We start from the raw sequence: 20,620 nt of genomic DNA, 5'->3' as shown, positions 1-20,620 counted from the left end.
GTACAGATAAAGCCCCTCTCCCCACTGCAGTTGCTGGCTCAGCAGAGACTGTCTCTGGGACAGTGCCCTGCTTCTGGACCCTTGGAGGTCCCTGGTTCCAGCCTGCCCGGGGCAAGTCCCTTTCACTTTTCTTAGGATGCTCTTTTTATTGATCTTGAGGAGGGGAAGGGGGGAGATAGAGAGAAGAGAAACATTAATTTGTCATTCCAGGACGATGTTCTGACCAACTGAGCTACTCGGCCATGGTTACGATGTGCTTTTCCTCACCTACCTTCACTCATCCTCCAGGTCAACACCAGCTCTTTCTTGATTGCCCCTCATTGCTCTCCTCACCCCAAACATAGAATTAGTCTCTCCATTCTCTAGGTTCCCACAGCAATGCATTTCCCAAATGCGACCCTGAAACACTCAGAAAAGGGTTACGCGCTCAGATAAATGTGAGAAGCCCTCTTCACGCCCTGCCCTCCTCTCAGGAATTCCCGACACAAGCTCCAAGGAGCCCTGCAGTTCACAGGGCCAGTTAACATCCTGAAACCCACCCCGTGTTTCCCAAGCCTCTCTGACCACGGACACCTTGTACTTCCTGCCTATTGAAACATGCTTTGGAAAGTGCTTCCATTAGCCCTCAGCATGCCCTCACTTCCCATGGCTGGGTCCACCTTTCTGGACAGACTGTGAAGTCCCTAAATCTGGAGCTGTGTTTGATTCACCTGGGTCCTCAGTGCCTAGCAGAGGGGCAGGCACATGGTCAACAACAATAAACATTTGCTGGATGAAAAAAACAAATAGTCCTATCTGCGACCAAGATGAGGATGTAGAGAGCACCTTGGTGACAGGTTCCTGGCAGTGCCTGGGAGGAGGTGTCTGGTGATGATGGTGACAGGAAGAGTGTGACACAGACATACTTGTGGACTGTGTGGTTGTGGGCCCTCCGGGGAGGTGGCCCATGCTGAGGGATATGGGACAGAGACAAGGGTGTCCGGCAACCCTGGGGACAGAGGAAAGTGGAGTGGTCTCTGGAGCCACAATGGCCTGAGGGAGCCCGAGGAAGGACAGGACCTCATCAGTCTGGGAGGAGCCCCACTGCCCTGCAGGTGGCCGGCATAGTAGGGGCCAGGCTGGGCCAGTGCCCTCCATCTTTGGCAGCTCTGGCTTCCCTGGATCATTCACTGTCCTGTAGTTCCCTGGACTTTGGGGTTCTGAAGGATGGTTCTGCGAGGACCACAGCCAGACAGTGATTCCATTCCTTTCCTGAGAGGAAACAATCTCCATGAGAGGTCTTGAGGAAGGTCTTTGGGACTAGACAGAACTTCGTGGAGCATGAGACCCTGGGGAAAGATCAGGCCAGTGGGGATGCAGGAATCAGCCAGAGAAGGCCCTGCAGGCCAAGCTCAGCCACTGGAAAGCCTTGGAAAGGCCACTCTCAGGTTGGAGGAGTGGGAGCCAGACCAGGAGCCCTTCCAGTTGTCCAGGTGAGAGATGGTGGTGGCCTGCACTAAGGTAGGAGAGGTTGGAAGAGAGAGGAAGGCACGGGCTGAAGAAGTTCTTGGGAATTGGAAGGGATGGACTTGGTGTCTGAGTGCCATGTGGCGTGACTAGAGGGCTGCAACTCACTTCAAATGACCTAGCGAAATGACCCAGTTTGTGGGTGGGGAGATAAGCTCGGTGTCCGACATGGGGAGTTTGAGCTGCTGAGGGTCATCTGGGTGGATGTGCACTGGGGGCTGGAGGACAGAGGTTTGGGACTCTCGGGTATGGGGGGTGGGGAGAGGGTTACTGAAGGCACAGGGAGGAGGAGATCCCAGGAGGAGGGTGGAGAGAAGAGGTCCCAGAGGTCCCAGGCCTGTGTGTGCACCGAGGTCTGGGGAGAGCTGTCTGAACACTGGAAGTCGGGGGCTGCTGAGAGGAGTCCAAGAAGATGGGGAACCACGGGGTCCCATCGGGCGCGCTAACTCGCACCCATCAGACGTGCACACCCACAGTTCCCGTCCCACATCTATGTTCTCACTTGAGGCCCACATCACCTGCACACCCCCACCTCCTGGCGGAGGGCGCACCCCGCAGCCCTCTCTAGCTCTTCCTTCTGCGGCTCCACCCCTCCCTGCAAACCTCAGTGTTAATCTTCGCTCCGCCCCCCACCCCCAGATTAGGGGCGCTGCCCCGCTTTGTGTGCCCTAGGGCCTGAGGCGAAAGCCCAGGAAGGCTGTGGGCCTTCCAAGCAGCTGAGGTGGGGAGGGTGGCAAGGGGCTCGGGGGAGGAAACACAAAAGGAGGGAGGGATCCCGGCTGCAGCTGTCCCGCGAGGGGCCCGGACAAAGGGCCTGCTGGCGGGACGCCCCGGGCCGTTTTCATGCTTGTTGGGATTAGGCGCAGAAAACGTCGCTGGCAATCGTGCGGATCAGCAATCCAGGGCGCTGGGGCGCGTGGGGCGGGCTGGGCCCCGCCCGGCCCCCCGCTTTGTGAGGAGCTCGGGTCCGCACGGCTCTGAGGACGCCGCCCCTTTGTCTGCGCCTTTCGGGGCCGAGCCCCGCCTGGAGACCGCTGAACACCAGCTGAGCGCCGGCCTCGAGCCCTCTCCCTAGCTGGCGTGGAGCACTGCAGCTCCACCTTGAGCCCCCGTATGAGGTCAGGGGCACGGCCTCCCGCCCGGAGCCCCTCGGACTGCTCACGTCCCACAGCCCGAGACCTCTCCCATCCCGGGTGGGTGGGCGATGCCGGCCCTCGGGGGCCCTAGCCCCTCCTCCAGCCCTGACCTCCGCCACTGCTCTCAGAAGGGCGCGATTAGAGGACGGTCGGGTTCCGAGACCAGGGGTTTGAGGAGAGGCGCGGAGCAGGGGCGGGAAGAGGCCCGGAGAGGAGAAGCCGACACCTTTCTGGCTGTCCCGCGCTGGGACTGGGAGGATCTCAAGGGGCTGCGGGGGTGTGAGGGCCTCCCCAGGCTAAGTCGTATTTCCCAGAGGGGTGAGGGAGAGGAGTGTGCATCTGTGCGCGTGAGTGCTTGTGTGTGCGCGTGTGCTTGTGTGTGCGCGTGAGTGCTTGTGTGTGCACGTGCACACATGCATAGGTGTGGTGTCCGGCGCCCCTGTCTGTAGGTGCCTGGTGAGTATGGGCATGTACATGAGTGTGGCTTTGACCCCGGCTCAGACCCCAAAGCACCTCCGACTCATGCTCCTCTTCTCACCGCCATCTTCCATTAAACTCATGAATCTGGGACTCGAGGCCCTTTAGCAACAATTTTTAACATACAGCACAATTGCCCAAGGGCATCTCCTACCTCTGACGGCCGCCCCCTCTTCTCCTAGTGGGATAATAACACTTACTGACTACTTCCTATGTGCCAGACTGCGGGACTGGCACATAGGAAGTCTCTTTTTTTATTATTTTTAAATATATTTTATTGATTATACCATTACAGTTGTTCTATTCCCCCTTCATTCCCCTCCACCCACACACTCCCTCCCCCACCATTCTCCCCCTTTAGTTTATAACCACATGTCTCAATTTCTTTAGATTCTATATTTCCCCCACTATTCTTGCCCTCCCCCCATCTATTTTCTACCTACTGTCTATGCTATTTTCTGTACCTTCTCCCCACTTCTCCGCCTCCCACTCCCCTGTTGCTCCCCTGTTGCTCCATGTGTTCTTCATTTCTATGGTTCCACTCCTGATCTAGCTGTCCTCTTAGTTTGCTTTTGTTTTAGGTGTGGTTGTTAATAACTGAGTTTGCCGTCCTTTCACTGTTCATATTTTTCATCTTCTTTTTCTTAGATAAGTCCCTTTAGCATTTCATATAATAAGGGCTTGGTGATGATGAACTCCTTGAACTTGACCTTATCTGAGAAGCACTTTATCTGTCCTTCCATTCTAAATGAAAGCTTTGCTGGATAAAGCAATCTTGGCTGTAGGTCTTTGGATTTCATGACTTGGAATACTTCTTTCCAGCCCCTTCTTGCCTGTAAGGTCCCTTTTGAGAAATCCGCTGACAGTCTGATGGGAAGTCCTTTGTAGGTGACTGTCCCCTTATCCCTTGCTGCTTCTAGGATTCTCTCCTTCATTTTAGTCTTGGCTAATGTAATTCTAATGTGCCTTGGTGTGTTCTTTCTTGGGTCCAACTTCTTTGGGACTCTCTGAGCTTCCTGGATTTCCTGGAAGTCTATTTCCTTTGCCAGACTGGGGAAGTTCTCCTTTATTATTTGTTCAAATACGTTTTCCACTCGTGGCTGTTTCTTTCCCCCTTCTGGTACCCCTATAATCCGGATGTTGGAACGTTTAAAGATGTCCTGGAGGTTCCTAAGCCTCTCCTCATTGTTTTGAATTCTCATTTCTTCATTCCTTTCTGGTTGGATGTTTCGTTCTTCCTTCTGGTCCATTCCATTGATTTGAGTCCCAGTTTCCTTTCCATCGCTATTGGTTTCCTGGACATCTCCCTTCATTTCAATTAGTTTAGCCTTCATATGTTCCTCTAATTTGTGACTATAATCAACCAGTTCTGTGAGCATCCTGATAAACAGTGTCTTGAACTGTGCATCTGAGAGGCTGGCAATCTCTTGGTTGCTTAGAGTTATTGGCTCTGGGACTTTGAGTTCTTCTTGCGCCATCTTTTGGGCTGTTCATGCCTGTTCCATAGCAGGATCGGATCCCTAGGTGTTCACCAGAGCAGGGCAACTCAGTCGCTGGGTTGTGACGTTGTATGTGGGGGCGGGGTCAAAGAGGAGCAATGGTGTCCATCTGCCACCTCCCGCCACCGCTGCCACAGATGCCACAGCTGCCACCTTCACCAGGGCCCGCGTGTTTCATCCCACTACACGAGAGTGTGCCACCACCATCAGCCCTCCACCACTGGGTTTGCCCCCTGGGGCCTGCGTGGTCCGTCTCACTGTGTGCGAATGTGCGACCTTGGTCAGTCTGCCCCACACCCTGACTGGGTCTGGGCCACTTGCGCGCCTAGGTCTGCGGGTCTTTCCTGCCTGACCCAGCTCTGCTGCTGGCTCCGCCCCTCTTACTGTCCTGGTTGAAGGGTTCGTTGTTGTCGGACTTCCATATAACTCAGGTTTCTGTTCTTTGGCTGTGTCTTTGTTCTCCAAACCTTTGTTGTATTCAAACTTGGTTGTGGGAGAAGGCACAGTGTTTCCACCTATGCCTCCATCTTGGCGGAAGTCCAAAACCAGGCTTCGGTCTAAGTCTCTTTATATGTGCGAACTCTCACATAACCTGATGGGAGAAGTACCAATTGTCCACAAGACCTTTCGGGTCCAGTCTGCACAGGAAATCATTATCCTCTATTACCTCAACTTCAACTCATTCTCTAGGCTCCTATTCCTCCAGGAAGCCTTCCTTGATCAGGTGATCTCATTGCCTCCTCTTCCTATCACCTCTTCAGGCTGTGATTAGAAGACACCAACCCTGGGTTTTGGGTGAGGCTTGCAGGAAACAGGCTGGTAGACAGGTCATAGGCTGCCACCAGGGGGCATTCAATCTACACAGAACCCTGATGGTCCAGGCCCCAGGCTGGGGAGCCCACTCCCACACCCTGATGCCTTATTATCCCCCTCTTTACTTTCTTCCTCAGTTCCAGTTCACACCCTGCATCCCAGACATTAAGCCATCCCCTCTAACCATGCTTGATGAACTGACCTATTTAAGGTCTCTGGAGAGAAAGTTTTCCATGGACCCAGCCCTTTCTCTCCCAGGAGGGCCCAGCCCTGCACATTGAGAGCCCTGCTGTGTGCCATGCCCCTGTGGGTCTCTGGTTCTCAGCCCCAATCTCATTCCTCATTCCTCCTACCAAGCAATACAGCTCAGGCAGCCCCAGAAACCTGAGTTCGACTTCCCTACTCCTGGTGGTGGGATTTCATCCTGGTGGGAAGGGAAGGTGGCTAACCTTGGCGACCGGAAGGTGGTGACCCCCCTGTCCTAACTAATCCCCTGTTTAGCACAGGAACCTTCCCTACTCCCCTTGCTGTCCCAGGGACTAAACAATCCCCACCCAGTAACTTTAAAACAACTTCCCGAGTTACCAAGTCTCAGGCAGAAATCTGCACAGAGGGCTAGGACCGGCTCCCCCTCTCCTAGGCTCAGAGCAACCTGTGCACTAATCTTTCGGATAGAAATTTCATCTACCAGTGCAGGCCAGACCTGCTCAAGGGCTGGGGCGGGCTCTGCAGGGCCTTGAGTGGAGGGCCTCGATCTGTTTTAATGCATACAATGCATCTTCAGGTCTACATCCTCATCCAATCCGTACGATTGCCACAGATAGAGGCAGTCTACACAGTCCAGGAACAGGTCTGCCTCACACAGAAAGTACAGCAGTAGCCTCGGCCCTTCCCACAATCAGGCCTGATGGCCGGAGTGCCTGATGGGAAACAGCAATTCTTGGCTGGGTTGGTTTATCCACTGGGGTCCTGCCTCAGTTTCTCTGTCCCAACTGGCTGGCCTGGCTGTGGCTCTGACTCCCTGCTCTTGCTTGGCTCCTTCCCTCACCCACCTCCCCTCACCCACCATCACACCAGGGGCTGGGTCTGTCCCTAGACTCCGGATGACTGGCAGGAGTCCTGTATGCAAACGATTCACCACGTGGGTTCCTCGGTCTGGCTTTCATCTGTTTCTCAGCTCAGAAGGCTCTTTCACGGAAAGGGATATTAGTCAAGTTTATCTTTAAAAAGCTGTTTTAAAAAGAAGCATTTCATTTTAGATTCAAATTCCTTAAGACATTTGATTTTTTTTCCTATGAAAAAGTGGAGTGTGTATTATTATAAAAGCACTATTTAGAATAATATTCATAACTCTCATTAATGTAGTTTACTATGTGCCAGGTATAGCTATAAGTACTTTGCATGTTATATATTCATTTAATCCTTGAGACAACCCTGTGAAGTAGTGACTACTATTGTCTCCATTTGAAGATGAGGAAGTTGAGGTACAGAGAAGTTCATTAACTTGCCCACGGTCACAGAGCCAGAGAGCAATGGTGCTAACATCCAAATCCAGGGGCCTGGTTTTACCGTCTGTGCCCTTAACTGCTGGTGGCGCTCAGGAGAGCCTGCACATTCCGGAAAGGGGACCCCTCTGAAAATGCCCCCTCTGAGGGCTTGATGTTATCTCCTTGTTAGAAATGTCCATGGTCAAAGTTATTCAAATCTAGCTGTAGTCCTTTGCTAGAACAACATCTCTTAATAAGTGGAATTTGTCAGAACTGGTTCAACACTGTTTCTGTCCAAATGTCAAATGTAAAGATGACAAGAATTATGAATATCTTGGGTCAATATTTCAGAGAGGCATACTTTGTGAGGTCTAAAATATATATACCTTGTTGGGGGGCACCATAAAAGAGGACATTAGATTTCTCTAAAATGTTTCACTGTTTCCCTGGCTGGATAGCTCGGTTGGTTAGAGTGGTGTCCCTATATGCCAAGGTTGCGGGTTCAGTCCCTGGTTGGGTCATATACAAGAATCAACCAATGAATGAGTGACAACAAATGAATGTTCCTCACTCTTTCTCCCTTCCCTTCCCTAAAATAAAAAACTAAAGTGTTTCAATTTTCATAAGTAGAATATAATTTTCATGTAATTTTAAAATAAAATATTTGGTTTATATAATCAATCAAAATATGCCTTCTGTGGTAGGCAGCCTCTAAGATGCCCCTCATGCTCCCTGCCTCCTGGTACTTAGACCCCTGGGTAATATCCTCCCTTTGAGTTACTTACTTTTTGAAAAGATTTTATTTATTTATCTTTAGAGAGGAAGGGAAGGTGGGAGGGAGAAAGACAGCAATGTATGGTTGTCTCTCATGTGCCTAGGCATGTGCCCTGACTGGGCATCGAACCGCGATCCTTTGATTCGAAGGCTCACGCTCAATCCACTGAGCTACACCAGCCAGGGCCAAGTAACTTACTTTTAACCAACAGAGTATCACAACACAGTGGGCATGGCAGTTCTATGACCAGGTTGCAGAAAATCATGTTAGTACTCTAGCACTTTCTCGGCTGGCATGCTTGGATGAACTGGGCTGCCATGTCAGAAGGGCCCACATGGCAAGAAACTAAGCGTGACCTCCAGCCAACAAACAGCCTTTGAAGAACTGATTGCTCCCAACAGATGAGACCCCGGGCCCTGGACTGACTCAGCAGCCTTGACCGCAGCCTTGAGAGAGATTCCTGACCTACAGAAATGGTGAGATGACAAGTGTGTTGTTTTAAGTCACTAAGTTTTAGGGTGATTTTTTATGTAGAAATAAGCAACTAATATACTTTCTTTGTAAAAAGTAACAAATTTTTGAGACCCCAATAAATCGTCATACAAACTAATATGAAATAGAAGACCTAATCTGATTGGCATCAACAGATATCTGAGGTCACGTACGGCGGCGGTCCCCAGCCTTGTTGGCACCAGGGACCAGTTTCGTGGAAGGGAATTCTTCCTTTTCCCACAGAAGGGGGTGGATTAGATTTTATTTATTTATCTTTAGAGAGGAAGGACCTCAGGCAGTCATGCGAAGGATGGGGGCAGCGAGATGAAGCTTCGCTCACTTGCCCACCCCTCACCTCCTGCTGTGCAGGCCCCCGCCCCCCAACCCTGCTCCTAAGAGGCCACAGACCAGGTCCAAGGGGCTGGGGACCCTTCACGAACAGTACTCTAATACCTGTGTCAGAACCATCTAAGGACCCCCCAGTCTTTTGCTGTCAGGCCGCCTTTCAGGGAAGCGGTGGCTCTGGAATGAGGTTGAGAACGTGAGTACATGCGTGTAGAGGGAGGGTCCCTCACAATCAACGCCCCCCTTTTCAGTCCCCAAAGTGCCTTAAGACAAGGACAATCTTTTTTTTTTTCTTAAAGATTTTATTTATTTATCTTTAGAGGGAAGAGAGGGAGAGAAACATCAATGTATGGTTGCCTTTCACGCATCCCCTGCTGGGAGTTGACCTGCAGGGAACTGGCCTGCAACCCAGGCATGTGCCCTGACTGGGAATCGAACCGCGATTGTGTGGTTCGCAGGCCCGTGCTCAATCCACTGAGCTACACCAGCCAGGGCAAGACAAGGACAATCTTAAATGGAGCTCTCACAGAGGCCAAGCCTCTCCCGGCACCCCCTTGTCAATCTGGGAGGCCCCTGAGAAGAGACCTCTCTACTCTACCATGAGATGGTCGACCATGGCAGGCTGGATTCCTCCTCCCCAGGGTCTCCGGCCCCAACTCCCCACCCCCGGCTCAGAGCCCTGCTCAAAAGAGGTGCTCAGACTGTCCAGCAAAGAGGCCACCAGAAGGCCTGTGAGACAGAAACACAAACTCATGCATTTCTGGGCCCCGGTTAATTCATCATGGTTCACGCTAAACATATAAGGGCCAGACACAAAGTCCTCAGGGTCACTGCTTCAGCCTCCCTCCCCATTGCTTCCACCCATCCACTGTTAGGGATGGAACTCTCTAGGGGCATTCTGCAGGTCGGAAGGCAGCATCAGTGACCTCCAGGGAACTGCCAGCCCATCGGGATCTTGCAACCGTTGGGCTCCCAGAAGCCAAACAGAGAGCTTGGCTACATTAATCTTTGGATGTCCCCAGAGTTCACCAGTTCTAGTTCCCAGAGCTTCTGCTGGAGCCTGTCAACATTTAAAGGGCCATTCAGTGATGGTAGGGGGTATGACTCAGCATCCTAAGTTTACAGAGGCAGGGCTGACACTGTCCCCTGCTCACCCTTAAAAGCAGGACTGTGGCTCCTCCTGGCACAGACATTCTGATTTCAGGGAAACAAACCAAACTAATTCAACACCCAGTGCTGCTAAAGGCAGAGAGGCACAGCAAGTAGAGGCACAGAGAGGGAAGTGAGGTTTTACTCAACAGTAAGCTTAGAAGCACACATTCCTTTTCATCAGAAGCTTAAATCAACGTGGTCTGCAAGAGCTCCTTTGCAGAGGAGAGGAGACGGTTAGCAGTTTCTTTGGAAGTGGTGTCGCAGAATCCCCAAACTTCTGTTCTTCACAAGGTCCTGCCATCATCATCTCCCCATTCCCATCTCCCATGTGCCCAGAGTTCAAGTGTCCATCACCACCCTCTGCTCCCCTCCCTGACACTCATTCCTTGGGGTAAATGACAGCAGGTAGCCCTCTTCCTAGGAAGCAGTGGGACCCTGTGGAAAAAAGGCTACAGGGCGACAGGCGACAGGCCATGGGTAACCCAGGGCGTGGATGGATGCCCCACAGGGGGAATGGAACATTCTGCCTGCAAATACACGTTCCTACCATACACTTCCCATGCCTGCAGCTGTACACACGCACCCCTGCCTACAGGCTCTCTCACACATGCCATAAGCCTACACATTCAAACTCGCTCATAGGCGCACACACACCTTTTGCATGTACAGCTGACATTTGAACAATGCAGGGGCTAGGGGTTCCAACCCCTGAAACAGTCAAAGCTCCAGGTATAATTTTTGACTCTCCAAAAACTTAAGTACTAATAGCCTGCAGCTGACTGGAAGCCTTATGATAACATGAACAGTCGACTAACATTTACTTTGCATGTTATATGTATTATATACTGTACTCTTACAATAAAGGTAAAGAAAATGTTATTAAGAAAATCTTAAGAGAAAATACATCTGCAGAACTGTATATATTTATTGAAAAAAAACCACATATAAGTGGACCGATGCAGTTTCAATCTGTGTTGTTCAAGGGCCAACTATAGCCCCTCGCTCATGCACATATGCATATACCACTGGGGCCCTGTTCATGCACACATGCACAAATTCACTCCCTCTTAAATACACGTCAGGTGTAAGAGGCATGTGTAACACATATACATATATACACAGATAGACACTCGACGTAGGGCTGCACATAAGTTAGCTTGTGTGTACACACAGCACACATAAGCTGATGCACAGGTGATAATTCACACATGCCTGGCACATGTTAGCACATGCATGCTCACTTATGCTTACCTGCACTCATACCAGTTAATAATCATATACTTGTGTTCAACCACACGCATGCCTGCAAATATATACAGGTATACCCTTGCACCCCAGTGGAGGCACACTCACTCTTAGCCCTGGTCCTGGGGCCTAGATGGTGCTGCCCTCTGTTGGAAGCATCGGATAAGCTCCTTTCGGTTGTCTAGGATGGTATCAAAGCTCTCCTGCAGGCGGGCCTGCTGGTCAACCAACTGGTACTGCAGGCCTCGGATCCACTGGAGCAGGGCCAGGCGGCGGTACATCACCAAGTGCACATGGTGCTTCTCCTTCTCCTGCTCTTTGTAGCGCTCCTGAGCCTGCAGCTTTTGTACAGCCTGGGCCACTGAGGGCAGAAGGGAATCTGCAGGGCCAGGGCCTTGAGGGGTCCCACAGGCAGGCTCAGGGCTGCTGCTGGGGCTGTCAATGCTTAGGGAGCTGCTGGCATAGCCATTGTCCTCTAGAGGGGAGCAGACTGTGCCTGCACTACCCATTTTCTCATGCTCAGCTCTAGGGATTTCTGCCCCCTCTGGAGGGCTGCGGACCTCTCCTTCGGGGAGTCCAGGGGCCTGGAAGGCCTGGTTGTCAGAGGGCAACTTGGCGGAGCTCCTCATTGGGATGGGCTCCATTTGGTCTGGCATCCCATGCCAGTTCTCATTGGTGTCCTTGGCACTGGCCATGAAGTTGGAGTTGCTGTCGGGTTGGAACTCAGGCTGACGTATTCTAGAAGGTGGGCCCCCCAGGAACTGGCCCCCCTCAGCCACTCCTGGCTGGATGGCAAACATTTGGTCTGTAAAGGGGAAGCAGAAGGATGAGTCAGAGCGGGACACGGTGGGGTGCCTGATAGAGTTGAAGTAACCTAGCTGCAGGCACAAAGTGACAAGCACCAGCTTGGCTGCTCCTACTCAGGCCCCTTCCCTGCCTTCTGGTAGCATCTCCCTTCCTGGTTTTCCTCCTCCTTCCCCATCTCCCGCGCAGGTTTCCCCCTGGCCCTCTGAGGCAGGCTGCCTTCATTCTGTGCACTTGTGCCCAGATGACCTCATCACCCTCTGCTGTAGCTTCAAGGAGCATCACGTATTGGTGACTCTCAGATCTGCCTGCAGCCAGACCCAACAGCTCTCTAACTCTGCGGCCAACCACAGGCTCCTCAAGTCCAAACCAGCTTTCCTTCCACACTGGCCTCAGCGAAATGGCCCACTCTCCATTTGTCACTCCAGTCAGAAACCTGAGAGCCCCTGGACCACTCACTCTGCTTCCTTCTCCCATCTCATTGGCCACTGAATTCTGACAGTTCTTTCTCTTAAAAACCTCTGCGTGTGTATGAACATACAGGCCATTTCTTACCTGGGTTATTGACTGCCACAGCCTTTTCACTCATCTCCCTGCCTCCAGTTACAAATTTAAATTTAATTCATCACAGGTCCTCAACCTGCTGCTAAACCGCTCCATGGCCTACAAGGCTGGCCTTCATCTGGCCCCTGCTCACGCCTCCGGACTCGCCTCTTGACACTCTGCCCGACTGCCACACCAAACCAGAGATCTCAGAGATGCCACACTATCCTCCTCACACAGCTCCCTCCGCCTACAACCCCTCCCCTCCCCTCCCCTCCTCTGCTCCGAGGTCCTCCCTTCTCCACGTATCAAATTCCATTTTTATACTTCAAAATAGCTTCAATATCCCCTACCTCTCTAAAGCCATCCTGATGTTCTCCTCACTGCCCCCACCTACATACACAAGCAAACAGTTAATGCTGCTTTCTCTGGGCCCACACTGCCCTGGGCACACACTACCTAATTCATGTTTGTTTCTCGTTCCTGGCACATTAATTGATGGACAGTACATGTCTATTCGATTTAAAAAAAAAACAAAACCTCTCTTGTAACAGCAGCTTATAACTCTGGCTCCCTAACTAGACATGGAACTTCTCTGTATGTCCTTTATCACATTCCCAGGGGCCAGCATGGAGCTGGCCACCAGGCAGGTGTCAGCCCACACGTGCTGTGGGGTGAGTGAGTGGGGGAGAGGGAGGAGGCTGCAGGGAACACCCCGGCTCAGGAAGATCAGGAAGAGCAAGCATGCGGGGTAGAGGCTACCGCTGACTGCCCCAGGTTGGAAGAGCTGGGTTCCGTTCCTTCCTCCGCCCGGGGAGGCCCCTACCCGCCTCCTGACAAATCTGTTGGACCTTACCCTCTTCCCTCCATGCTATTATACTATCTTGTGTCCTGCCCTTAGCTGCTCCATCTTGATGCCCTGGACGGACAGTAAAGTCAATACTATTCTTTCCTCCTCAACAACCTACTTCTACCAAAATTAGGGGTTCAACTGACAAGAGGTTTCAACGGACTACACGGTACTAGAATTAGAAAATTTGGGCACCAGTAAGACTGAGGGACGACAGAGGTCCTCCCCACACGCAGTAGTGGGCAGGCCTCCGAGGTGGGTCAGGGATGTTGTCTGCGCAGTCCCTTTATAAGCTACAAACTCCCCAGTACGCAAGGTGCCTGGCGACCATCCCCCTCCAAATGGTTTTTTTCCCCCCCTAAACTTGGGCGGGGCCGTGAAGGAAGCTGGGATGCCGCAGGGGTGGTGGTACGAATCAGGGGGTTCTCAGAGACGGCAAAATGGGAACCCAGACACCCCAGGATCAGGTTTCCCTCGAAGCAAATCTGCAATTTGTCGGGGTTTTAGGGCGGGGGGCATCGGCCTCCCTTCCTGCCCCAGCCTTGCCGGAGAGGGAGATTACCCCGAAGACCGGAGAGACACCAGCCTTCCCTAACCTCCCCATAGGAGGCGGCAGTGCGGAGGCTGCGCTTTCCCTCTCCTTCCCCAAAACCCCTGCGGCCGAGCCTCAAGCCCTCCCCGTACGGCCCGACTCACGGCCTGGAGGCGCCCGCCCCGGCGCGGCTTTGGCTCCACCGGCCCCACGGCGAGAACGCGGCCCTCGGGGCTGGGTGAGGGGTCTCTCGGCCTGGGAGTCCGCGTGGGCCCGGGCGTGGGATGCGCGGCTCGGGAGCTGCTCGCCCAGCCCAGGGCACAGACTGCGGAGCCCCGCGGCGTCTGCGCGCGGGGCGTGGCGGCCTGGCCCACGTGGGCCCCTTGAGTTTTCTGCGGCGCGCCGGCCCCGCCGGCCCGGCGGCCTTTCTGCAGTCACCTTCCGGCCTTCTGCAGCCTGGACGGAGGCCTTGCAGCTCCGGTGACATTTTCAAAATGAAAATCTGATCATGTCGCCACCCTCCTGCCTAAACCTCACAATGGCTTCCCCGCTGCGGTACATCCTTGGGGAGGCAGCCTCGGGGCTCGGAGCACCCTGCCCCCTCGCTCTCCCGCTGCCTGGGCGCTCCATCTCTGTGGCTTGGCGCTCCTTTCGCCCACGCTGCTTTTGCACACACTGTTTCCTCTGCCTAACAGTCTCCTCCCCCCTTTATATTATCCCTGACACTTTCTTCATAGCATCTATCACTTTTTTTTTCTTTAAGAGAGAGAAACAAGAGAGAAACATTAATGCTTTTTTTGGTAGAAGAGGTAATTTATTTATTTTTAGAGGGGGTGGGAAGGAAGGAAGAGAAGGGGAGAAACGTCAAGGTGTGGTTGCTTCTTGCGTGTCCCTACTGGAGACCTGGCCTACAACCCAGGCATGTGCCCTGACGGGGAAGCGAACCAGTGACCTGTTAGTTGGTAGGCCAACGCGTCATCCACTGAACCATACTAGGCAGCCAGGCAGGGCTGGTTGGTTGTTTCTTATATGTATCCTGACTGGAGACCAAAACCACAACATTTGCTTATTGTGATGTCAGAGCTCTAACCAAGTGAACTACCTGGCCAGGCTGACATTATGTATTCATTTTGTGTTTATTTATTAAAGTCACTTAGGAAGCCTAGGTTTTTAAGAGAAGAAAGAAAATCTGCTCTGGGACAGGCATGGAGCTACTGCCAGGACCAGGTGGCTTCCCCCAGGGCAGAGAACCCCTCATAGGGCCAGTGCAGTGGACTCTTCCGTTTTTACTTGCTGAAGCCTGATGCCCTTGCTCCCTCCCTGGGGGAAACATAGGGTTCAGGGGGCCCAGTTTGCTATCAAAGAGAACAGAGAAATTGCTGGCCTTAATGATGAAACAAAGAAGCACTGACTGGTATTACATTAAAGCTTCTTAAAATAAGTTACCCAGAAAGACTAGGGCAAATTTGGCCTTCAGGGCACATGAGTTTCCACGAGGTCCCTTCCACACCCCCATTCTAATGAAAAAGCTATTCAACTGGTTATGCCTTTCTCATGTGCTCCACCCCGCTTTTCAAAACTAAACTGACATGGATTCATCATTGAATCATAATACATTTTAAAAATATTTTATGTACTTCTTTATAGAGCGAGAGGAAAGGAGGGAGAAAGGGAGGGAGAGAAACATCGATGTGTGAGAGATACATGAATTGGTTGCCTCTCACAAGCCCCCAGCTGGGAACCTGGCCCACAGCCCAGGCATGTGCCCTCACTGGGAACTGAACTGGAGACCTTTCAGTTTGCAGGTTGGCGTTCAATCCACTGAGCCACACTAGGCAGGACTGAATCATAACACATTTAAAATACCTTGTCTTTCCCTCGTCCCTTTCTTTTGCTTAAAAAAAAAGAGATTTTATTCATTTGTTTTCAAGGAGAGGGGAATGGAGGGAGAAAGGGAGGGAAGGAAACAATTTGAGAGAGAAATGTCACACCTCCAACCTGGGACCTGGCCCAAAACCCAGGAATGTGCCCTAACTGGGAATTGAACCAGCAACCTTTCAGTTCACAGGCCAGCACTCAATCCACTGAGCCATGCCAACCAAGGCTGCTTGCTTTTTTTCTAAGTAAATATTTGTAAAACATATATATAAGTACTTATAAATTTTATTGTTGTTCAAGTAGTTTTCTGCCTTTTCCCCTCACCTCCTCCCCCCCTCCCCCCCATCCCCACCTTCCTTCCCTGATTCCACCCGCCCTTGGTTTTGTCCATGTGTCCTTTATAGTTGTTCCTGACACCCTTCACCCTTTCCCCCCCATTAACACCCCACCCGCCCACCATCTCTCCTCTGGTTGCTGTTTGTTCTTAATTTCACTATCTCTGACTATATTTTGCTTGCTTGTTTGTTTTGTTGATTAGGTTCCTATTAAAGGTGAGGTCATATGGTATTTGTCTTTCACCATCTGGCTTATTTCACTCAGCATAGTGCTCTCCAATTCCATCCATGCTGTTGTAAAGGGTAGGGGTTCCTTCTTTCTTTCTGCTGCTTTGTTTGTTTGTTTGTTTGTTTGTTTAATGAGGAAGAATTTAAGTCTGTGATCTGCATGCTGGGGCATCCTCTTCCACTTTCAACTCAATCCCAACTTACCACTCAGCAACCTAGAGACTAAATACAAATTAAATCACACCAACCAATCCTATATACAAAAATGAGGGAAATGGCCCCTGGCTGGTTTAGCTCAGTGGATTGAGCGCGGGCCTGTGGACCAAATAACCGCGGTTCGATTCCCAGTCAGAGTGATACAGGGTGCAGCCAAAGGGGGGGGCAGGAAAGATTTGGAATGGTGTCCAGAACTCAAAGTGTACAGGAATATTGGAGGAAATATTAAGATGTCCTCACCCCACCCTGGTGTCAGTTGGGGGAAGGGACGAATGGAGCAGGGCCATTGAGAGCTGTTTTGCATAGCAACAGTTTTGCAGCTAACCTCTGGAATGGTCATATAACATATCTATAACCTTTAACTGGTTTCATAGATATGTTAAATAGCTGTGGCCAAGTTTTGGGCGAGGGAGCAGTGGCCGCTACCCAGGCTGGAACTGGGGGCTGCTTCTCTGAAAGAGTGCCTGCAGGAGAGGCATGTGGCTTTAGCAGAGTGAGGACCCCCTCTTGGCCAGGTGAAAGGGAAGACCACACAACTTTGCCAGAATGGAGATCCCTGCGGCTAGGTGAAGAAGAAAGACGCGCTTTCGGTGGAGTGCGGCTTTGGTAGAAGAGGCCCATGCGGCTTTGGGGTGCTCCCTTTGGCCGAGTGGCCTGGAAAGCAAGAGAGACTTTGACTGGACCTTGGTACAAAGAACTCTTGCCAGTGGAAGGTGCCGCATGACTTTGGATTAATTGGAGATCTTGCCTGGACAGGAGACACAGCTCACGTGCCAGCGACCTGAAAAACGGACGTGTGCTCTTTTCCTGATTTACGGTACCCGGAGTTGGGACAGTGGAGAAGGGAGCGCTGTGTGTGTGTGTGGGTGTATACCCTTAAAGACTTTAATATTTTAATGAGGGCATTAGGCCTGAATAGCATTAAATAAACATTTTGTTTCCTTTTCACAAATCTCTGGCATTGAGAGACATCTTTCCAATTGGCGGCGGACAGAAGAGCACAACAGATATTAGTATATCGTCCTTGGGAGGGGCCTCTGTTTTCTGAAGCAGTTTTTGGCATCTCTCGGTGGGCCAAGTATTGCCCCCCCTCGGACCCCCTTCTTTGGTAACAAGAGCACATGCCTAGGTTGCAGGCCAGTTCCCAGCAGGGGACCCATGAGAAGGAACCATACATTAATATTTCTCCCTCCTTCTCTTCCCCTCTAAAAATAAATAAATAAAATCTTTTAAAATATGAGGGAAATGGGAGAGGAAAAAATGCCATCTTATGATTATGACAAATCCTGTTTTAAGAGGGAAAAGGAAATGAAGGGAGAAGGCAAAAATAATTCACACTTGGGCTACTCCCCCAGCTTGGAAAATACAAGTGGAGACCTCAGCCCCAGTTCTGTCCGACGCCAGGTCCTGGGCTAAATTACTCTTCCCTTTTCCTTTATCTACTGCAAGTCCCCCACGCCACAGAGTTTTCTTACTTATGAGGTGACCCAAATCCTCACTTCTAAAGGCTCTGAGCTTTGGTGTTATGCAGATCTTCCCATGCCATCCAGCCATAATATCACCTGATTGTTCGTTTGGTGGGCCCAGAACAGCTCCTCCCCACTTTTCCTTCAGCTCAGTCCCTCCTCGCCACGCCCCCTCACCCCTTACCCCGGCCCCCCACCCGACCCCCCACCCGACCCCAGCTTTAACCACCGGGATTAAACGGGAGCCTGCTGAGTCCAAGGATAAGACTGCCTGCTCCAGGTGAGTCAGTTCTTCTCTGGGCCTTGCTGAAATAAAATGAAAGGAAGACAAAGCAGGCAAGCCCCAAGCCTAGGGCTATAGCAATCACTTATCTTGGCGAGTAGAGTCGGTTTGCAGCAGGGGAAAATGATGCCGACACACAGAAGCAGAGACAAAAACCAGAATCCTGGTGAGGTTCCAGTCCCCGTTTCCCGAGGCCTTTGTAAACCTTCCAAGAAGGCCCTCGTTTTGCCAAGCCTAACTTGCGTGGAATTTCTTTCCCTGACAATCGAAAGAACCAGGACTAACAGAGCACCCCTGGGTCCCTCTCATGCACCTCTCAGTCCTCATTCAATAGTAGCAACTCTGTTTGCCCTTGATGGCAGCTCCCGGTCCAACCTACATCAACGCAGTGCAACCGTCCTCGGGTGCCCTGGTTGGAAACATTCTTCCCCCTGACCTGCAGAAGCTAGAGTGTCAGAGCCGCAGGAGAAGGCAGCTTGCTAACGTCTCTCTTATGCTTTTTCTCTCTCATTCTCCAAAAGCAGTGAAAAAAGTATCTTTGGGTGAGGATAAAAAATAAAATAAATAATATGATACCCGTTCAGTCCAGTGAATTCCAAGGGCATCAGACTGTAGCCTCTCTTTTCTTTTTAATGGTCTATTCACTTTAAAGAATATGTTTATTAATTTGAGAGAGAAAGGGAAGCACCGATGTCAGAGAGAAACATGGATTGGTTACCTTTTGTGCATGCCCTGACCTGACCAGGGATCAAACCCACAACCTAGGTGTGTGCGCTGACTGGGATTCGAACATGCAAGCTTTTGGTGTACGGGACAATGCTCCAACCAACTGAACCACCCGGCTAGGGCTAGCCTCAGCTTCTTTTCTTAGTCAGGGGCAATGTTGTACGGGATACTCTAGCACTATATAATTAATGCAGTAAATACTCAAATAATGATTCCCGCCCACTCCATAATATTCAGGGAGCTGGGAACCTGGAGAACAAAAAAGCCCAGGAAAGCAGAGGCATCCATGTTTATATAACCACAGAAAAGCAAATGTGTAGATGTCTCTTATTCCTTCACCAGAAGCATTCTCCGTCAGGAGACCAGGGAATCAGTCACCCCAGGTGAAGGGGTATCTGTAGCTACTAGATTGGAGGGATTTGACTGGCAGGGACACTGAAGTCACCGGAGATGGAACAGGGCTCTGCAGCAGGCCAGCCCACCGCGAAGATCCAGCAGTGGGCAGTGAATGGATACCCTGTCGAGCAAACAGATGTCAAAGCCAGGAGAGGCTGGCAGAGAGTGGCCAACTCCGGGCCCTGGGGGCCTAGGTGTCAGGCAACTAGACAAGGGAAGATGAAAGGGACTTCTGCTCCAGTAAATGGGACAGGCATGAATTCCTCCATAGATGGATAATTTTTCAATGTCACTGTTCCTGGGAAGAAAGGGGTAGGTACTGCCAGGGTGTTTCAATGCCAAGGACCTGCCGCTTCCCGTCCCTTCATCCACATCCAGCACAAGGGGGTGGCGTGCTTACCCTGTGCCAGGTCCTGTGCTAGGGAGCAGGGCAGAATCGGAACCGGTGGTGGCCCTGGGGAGCTCCCTGTGTAAACAGGGAAGCAGAAAAAGAGTGGACTAGACAAGGTGATGGGCCCTGCAACAGGGCCGGGAGGAAAAGGAATGAGCACAGGATACGGTAGGGAAGGCCGTGCAGGGGTGGGATTTGAGCCCGGCTTTGAAGGCCGAGTAAGAGAAAGCAGAAGGCGGAGGAGACTGTGTGTGGAGTGTGTGTGGAGACAACGCAGGCAAGGCCAGTGTGACTGGTATGGGGGGTGGGTGGGCAATAGGGGTGGGAGATGAACCTGAAGGATGAAGTGGGCCCAGAGGTGAAAGGTGCTGACCACCATTCCCAGGAGCTGGGGGTAGCAAGGAAAGAACAGGGGTCGGCTAAATGCTCCACCTGAGAACAAAGCACAGGCTCCCAGTCCTGCAGTACCAGCCACATTGCTACCTGCTTTATTCTTCAAATAATTTTAGCCCTTTTAGGTCAACTAAAGACAATATGCCTTGAGCATTGTTAAAGAACGTTATCTGGTGAACATCCTTAGTTGGACGCCCAGGACCAGGTCCAGTCCTGCAGGACCTTTGATGGACCGCGGAGCCCTGAAGGCAGATCAGAAGGAAAATCACTCCCCAGAATTGTGGGCTCATCTTGGGAAAGACAGGCCTACAAAGCTGGAGACCTGGATGTTTTGTCCACCCAGTTCTCCTCTGCCTCTTAAAGGTGCAGTGCCACGCTAGTCTATCAAGAAATTGCTGTGCAACCACGTTAGGTAAGACAAGTCCATTCTCCACCACCAGGGTGGCTATTTCCTCAGCTATAAAATGAGCAGGGCACACATCCAATCTGAAGTTTAAAAAAAAAAATTTAGAGGCTTGGAATCTTTTATTTTCAGGCAAATATTTCCAATATACCCAGTGTGAGATCTCCAAGCCCTCTACCCCAAACAGCTCTTGAGGGGCCTCCCAGGAAGTTTTTAAAGCTTTAGTGGGACACAGTTGCAAACCCACTG

The 20,620-nt window shown here is 51.5% G+C and overlaps 1 protein-coding gene across 1 annotated transcript; it reads right to left on the bottom strand.

The window, feature by feature from the left end:
- Nucleotides 1-9,034: 9,034 nt before the first annotated feature.
- Nucleotides 9,035-14,028, bottom strand: CUNH1orf216 (chromosome unknown C1orf216 homolog). The gene is made up of 2 exons (XM_037061448.1): nt 13,821-14,028; nt 9,035-11,732 (listed from the first exon to the last, which is right to left on the bottom strand). Exon 2 carries the CDS (start codon nt 11,725-11,727, stop codon nt 11,038-11,040), a length of 690 nt encoding a protein of 229 aa, XP_036917343.1. The 5' UTR covers nt 11,728-11,732; nt 13,821-14,028; the 3' UTR covers nt 9,035-11,037.
- Between the last annotated feature and the right edge of the window lie 6,592 nt (nt 14,029-20,620).

Source organism: Sturnira hondurensis, unplaced genomic scaffold (genome assembly GCF_014824575.4).
Source record: "Sturnira hondurensis isolate 20B ecotype Veracruz unplaced genomic scaffold, ASM1482457v3 Scaffold0013381, whole genome shotgun sequence".
Lineage (NCBI taxonomy): Eukaryota > Metazoa > Chordata > Mammalia > Chiroptera > Phyllostomidae > Sturnira > Sturnira hondurensis.
Note: the sequence above shows the minus strand (reverse complement) of the source record. Positions and strands in the feature narration are given on the sequence as shown.